The 6,000-nt window shown below is 46.8% G+C and overlaps 1 protein-coding gene across 3 annotated transcripts in view; it reads right to left on the reverse strand.

Annotated features, from left to right (window-relative positions):
- Rif1 (replication timing regulatory factor 1) overlaps window positions 1-4,424 on the reverse strand; it is a 62,895-nt gene extending 58,471 nt beyond the window's left edge. For all 3 annotated transcript variants that reach the window (XM_048345484.1, XM_048345485.1, XM_048345483.1), the window contains exons 1-3: window positions 4,282-4,424; window positions 3,777-3,890; window positions 3,038-3,116 (exon numbers count right to left, since the gene is read on the reverse strand). In XM_048345484.1, coding sequence (XP_048201441.1) covers window positions 3,038-3,116; window positions 3,777-3,880 — 183 coding nt within the window. In that variant the 5' untranslated portion in view covers window positions 3,881-3,890; window positions 4,282-4,424. The remainder of the gene's footprint in view (window positions 1-3,037; window positions 3,117-3,776; window positions 3,891-4,281) is intronic.
- Window positions 4,425-6,000: the final 1,576 nt, after the last annotated feature.

Raw genomic sequence — 6,000 nt, forward strand, 5'->3', positions numbered from 1 at the left:
GTATTATATAATCATCTGTTGAACATTTTTATTAAAAATAAAGGACATCTATATCCATGTAAAAGCAAATAGAAAGCCAACACATTAAAGATGCTAAGTTATCAGAAAAAAGCAAGGTGCTAGTGGCTCAAGCTTGTAATACTAGCTATTCCTCAGTAGTAGAAATATCAGCCATGAGCCAACTAAAAGAGTAAGGCCCTGAGTTCAAGCCCCAGTACTAACACAAAAAATAAAATAATCCCTACCATCCTAAAATGTAAAGCCTAACCACTACTAAACAGGTGTCCCAAGTAGTCTAATAGCCCAGTGTATCTTTCAACATTTACTATTAATTCCATGAAACCTTTATATATGTACATATGTATATAAATATACACACATGCACATATGTATATATTAATTTTACTGTAAAGGTGATGTAAAGAGGGGTTACAGTTACATAAGTTAGGTAATTAGTAATTTCCTTTTGAATAGTGTCACCCCTCCCTCATGCACAGTTTTCACCACTCCCCCCAAGTTGTATAGTTCATTTCCAATTTAAGTATCTAGTGAGTATCACTGCTGAGTTGGATCATCCTTTGGCTCACCATTCCTGTGCTTCCCCTTCCCCTTCCCAAATCCATGCAACCTTTAGCCACTGTTTTTTTGTACCAATTCCTACCCCAAAGTGCATACTTTGTATCTTCAATCACCCTTACTAAGTCAGGGATCCAGATTCTTCAATAGTTGTGCCAAGGGCACCTTTGTAATTAAACAAATCAATCACAGGACCCAACCACAGGATATAAAAGATATTATAGGAACCTGTTCAGTTAAAAAAAAATCACTTAAGGTTTATGACTTTAAGAGGTACTATGCTCTAGAGACAATAGCTAGCAAATGATTGTGATCAACTTTAATGAAAGGCATTTACTTGAAATCAGTCAGTGGTTCTTTTTTTCTGGCAGTGGAGAGAGGATTTAGTGAATGCCCTCTACTGCTGAATCATATCCCACTCCAACAGTTCAAGAATGTTATTACAGGGCTGGGGATATGGCCTAGTGGCAAGAGTGCTTGCCTCATATACATGAGGCCCTGGGTTCAATTCCCCAGCACCACATATACAGAAAATGGCCAGAAGTGGTGCCTCAAGTGGCAGAGTGCTAGCTAGCCTTGAGCAAAAAGAAGCCAGGGACAGTGCTCAGGCCCTGAGTCCAAGCCCCAGGACTGGCCAAAAAAAAAAAAAAGAATGTTATTACAAATTCTCAGCACAATTCTCAACAGTAACAAACCTAGTGATTTTGAAGGAATTATCATTTAATTCAAATGGATTGCTTGTGTTGACTGTACTCTTAATTACTTTCTATGTGCTTCCAAATAATTCATTAGGAACTTATTTTTATTTCTGGTGAGACTAGGGTATGAACTCAGGGTCTCCAGCTTGCTGGGCAGGCACTTGGGCCATTAAATTTTTCAAATAGGTTTAGCAGGTTTTTGCCCCAGGCCAGTCTTCCCATCCATGGCCTCTAGGTAGGATACTCAATTTGTTAAGGTGGAGTCTTTTCTACCTCCTGAAGAGCTGGAATTAGAGGTGAGTCACCAAGCTTAACTAATCTGGCTTGTCATATAATATAAACCCTACTCAGAAACAACCTAGCTAAAAATGCACACAACAGTGTTCCTGATCCTATATGCTTTTAAATATTAAATGCATAAACGTATGTAGCTTTTTGTTTGTCTCAGGGCTGGGGCTTGAACTCAGGACCTCTTATTCTCACTTGGATTTTTCAGCCCAAGGCTGGAACTCTACTACACAAGTCACTTTTTGGGACCTGAGCTACTTTTTTGTGTGTGCTGCTCCTGGGGCCTGAGCAGTGTCCTTGGACCTTTTTTGCCCAAGCTCCACAGGAGCTGCAGCTCTACTTTGAGCTTTTTGGAGGTTTACTGGAGATAAGTCTCAGATTTTCCAGCCAGGACAGGCTTCAAATCCTCAGATCTTATCTTAGCCTCCTGAGTAGCTAGGATCACAGGTATGAGCCATCAACATGGCATATATACTTCAATATCAAATATTCTGCTGAAATGTGGAATATGGCCCTAAGAGCCCAAGTACTACTCTGTCCCCATAAATGCTGTTAGGATCTGGGGATTTGCTTAGTGACAGTGTCATTTTGCTATCTGGGCTCCAGTCTTTGCACAGAATAGAGTATACCAAAAAACTGCATTGGGGTGGGGGGAAGAAATGTTAGGGAAGATCAAGAAGATCAAGAATCCCCTATATTGTCAAGTGAGAACTTTTCCTCCTCACTGGAGGGTATCTCAAGCTTCTGAAATTCAGTGAAGTGGGAGGGAGGTTCAAGGCCAGTCTAGGCAGAAAGGCCTGGGAGTGTGAGATTCCACTTCCAATTCACTAGCAAAATACAGGGCTAGAAGGATGGCTTAAGTTGTAGAGTACTGACAGCAAGCAAGAAATACCAACTGGAATGCTTTGGATTCAGATGTACATGGTTAACTTTGGGGAAATTAAGCCAATTCTTGATCTGTAGGGAAGGGACTAGACTACCAGCTGGGGTGTTCAACTATAGGAGGCAGAACATTTGCCTAACATTCAGAAGACGCTGGAAGAAGTAGTAAACTTCTATTGAAATTAAAAAATAAGTGGAGGCTGGGTGCCAGTAGTAGCTCATGCCAGTAATGTTCAAGAGGCTGAGATCTGAAGATGGTTGATCAAAGCCAAAGACCAGGCAACAAAGTCTACAATAAACTATGCAGAAAAAGATGGAAGTGGCAGTGGCACAGTGGTTCAAGTGATATAGTGCTAGCCTCAAGCAAAAAGCTCAGGGACAGTGCCCAGGCTCTGAGTTCAAGTCCCAAGACTTTAGTTGAATCTCCAGGACCAGCCAAAAGAAAAATCCCTAAGTGGAGGTTGCCTGTAATCAAGAGTACCTGATAAATTTTAAATAATCAACAACAGCAAAAAGATACAATAATCCAGTAAATACTATAGCTGTTTATTTTGGATTCAAACTTTCTAATGTAGTAAACTAAAAATACAGACCTTTAAAACTTCACACAGCCGAGGAAGATTTTTCTCCATTTGTACAATGATTTCTTTTCCTGCTTCCCCAGTCATACGACTTAAAAGACAGAACACAAGGTTAGGCAAAAGGCAGAAAGAGAAGTACTGTACGCGCTGCTTCAAATATCTGTAAAACCGCTCTAAAGATAACATTCAAATACTCTAAAATGAATCCACCCGGTACTTAAGGATAGATATACAGAGTATATAATGCAACACATGTACAGTAGAGGTGGTAAGTCCATTAAAATGACTTTTTGACTCCACAACATACTCAGTTTTGACAGCTTCAATACATGAGGACGGGATGCGAATCGCTTGTCAAATTTTACTGTTATTATAAAAAAAAATTATTTACCACCATCCAGAAAACTATCAGGTCATTGGTCTAATTAAAAAAAAAAAATCCTGGGTTGCTGTTTGCCTAATGCATCGGGAAACCCCGAAAACGACTCCTCTCCCGAACTCTTTGCAGCTGAAACTTTTTAAAATCCCTCACCTGATGTGTAGGGTGAGGGGCTCCTACCTTTCAGTGCAACACTTGAGGCGCCCTGAAACGTCATTTACAACACCCCCACACCCCCAGCCCCGGCCAGCAACCCACTGGTCTGCAATCCCGGCATCCTGTCCCCCTGCCAGGCTTAAAACACTGGACCAAGACCTTCCGCGTGCCCCCTTTGCAATGTCCACGCGGGCTGCAGCCCCGCGCCGGCCTCACCTGGTCAGGGTCAGGTACGCGTCGGTCTGCGCCCCAGGGGAGGCGGAAGGGTCCTCCAGCGTCTCCAGGAGCGGCGCGAGGGGGCTGGGTCTTGGGGTCGTCATGTCGGCTTCCCTAGGGCCCCGGCCGGGTAAGAAACGCCAGTGACCGACCTTCCGCCCCGAGCGCGGAAGGTCCAGGTCCCCGACCCCGACACCTGCACCGTCCGCCCAGCCCCCGCTCCGGCCGCGGCGTCTCCACCTTGCAGCCCGGGGCGCAGGAGCTCCAGCCCCGAGCTGCGCCCCGGCGGAGCGCGGCCTCTCGCACGCGGGCCCACGGCGCGCGCCCGGCCCGGCCCCCCTCCCGCCACCACTTTCCCGGGCAAGCTTTCCACGGAGGGAGCAGAGGGGAGGGGGCGGGAGCTCGGGGAGCGGGGCCGCGCGCGCCGCGAGAGGTCAGAGGTGGCGCCACGGGGAGGGGGGGCGGAGAGGGGTCTCGGCCTACTGGCACGCATAGGATTACTTACCCCCACGGTGGGCGAATGAGACCGGGTTCTGTAGGCTGCAGCCCCGCGGGACCCGGATGCACCCTCCGCCGCCCCACTTTTCCCAGCAAGCACTGTTTACTCACGCGTGCGGCCTGCTCCCGCCAGGGCCAAGATGGCGCCGGGAGGCGGGGCCTGGAGCGCGCGGGAGTCTGGAAGGCCTGGCGGGAGAAGCTCGGGCCAATCCTGCCGGCTGCGGTGCGCCGCGGACGTCGATCGCCTCCCACTCCCAGCCAGGGGCCTCTGGCCCCACCCTGCCCCTCCGGCCACTTTGGAGGGGGTGGGGGGAGTTCTGCCTAAAGTAAAGGGTTTCAAATTCACCGCGGGAGTGGGCCCCACCGGAAAGTTCGCCTCCAGGCTAAGTTTGCAAAGTCCCGAGTTTCGTGCTTCGTGGAAGAGGGGAGCCCAGTGGATAAAAGATAACAGTTTACAGGCCTGTTATTGTTGCTGGTTTTTGAGGTGCTAGCGATCCAACCCTAGGCTTTGAGCCTGCAAATGTTCTATCTGGGAGCTACACCCCCAGTCCCATACGATTCTAGGTGGGTGCTAAGAGCGACATCTTAGGCAGGCAGGTCGAGTGACCACACCAAATTCATCCTTCTAAACCTCAGTTTCCTCTAGAAAACTGTACACCCCGAGTGGGAGCCGGTTAGAGTTCTCAGGTCTAAAGCAGTACATGACAAAGACCTGAAACTTAGGCCCCATTGAAGTGTAGATTTCTGCGGAGGTTGGGCCCTGCCCTTCCATCATGTGATTCTTTAGATTTACAGAGTTCACCCAACCCCCCCAACCCACAGGATCTGCATTCTTCTGTTTAGAGTCTATGTTGCTTCCTGGGTCTGAGTTGACCCAGGGCTTCACCCTTCGAAGAAGCACAGTTAACCTTCAGGCAGTTGTTTCTCAATATGGTTATATTGTACCTCATTTCAAACACTTCTAAGCTTTCTCCATAACTGGCAGGAGGGTCAACCTTAAATCAGGCACTGAAAGGCAACCTCGTTTTTCTGTCTGCAACGTCAGGTTCCAGACCCAGAGGTTCTGAGTCCTCATCCCTCACACAATACAATTATTAGCCTGGAAGCCTGGACAGTGTTCTCCTCCCTGTATACAAAATGTCCACTAAGCACTCAGTACTTGGTATGTTGTTGTGTTTGCAAAATTGAATGCAGGGCCTTATAGTGGTAGGCAAGCCCCGCTCTAATATGTTTTGGGTTTTTTTTGTACTGATACTGGGGCTTGACCTCAGGACCTGGTCACTGTCCTTCAGCTTTTTTGCTCAAGACTTCTGCTGTACCATTTGGGCCACACCACCTCTTCTGGCTTTTTGTTTGCTGGTTAATTGGAAATAAGAGTCTCACTGGACTTTCCTGCTTAGGCTGACTTCCAACCTCAATCTTCCCATCTCACCCTCCTGGGTAGCTAGTATTATAGGCATAAGCCACTGGTGCTAGACTGGAAATGAAACTTATAATGGTGAACAGATATGTCTGGTTGAAATAGAAAGGCCTTATGGCTGAGAATGTTCTAAGTGCAGGCTAACATGTTCTTTAAACTTTGGAGGGAAATTTGCACATTTTTTGTGCTTTGAATAAACTGTACTTTTTTAAAGGAAAATTAAATTGATTGGAGTGGCTGAGATGTAGCTCAGTGGCAAAACACTTGCCTAGCAAACACAACATCCTAGGTTCAACTTCCAGTACC

The sequence above is a fragment of the Perognathus longimembris genome, chromosome 4 (assembly GCF_023159225.1).
Source record: "Perognathus longimembris pacificus isolate PPM17 chromosome 4, ASM2315922v1, whole genome shotgun sequence".
Taxonomy (NCBI): Eukaryota; Metazoa; Chordata; class Mammalia; order Rodentia; family Heteromyidae; genus Perognathus; species Perognathus longimembris.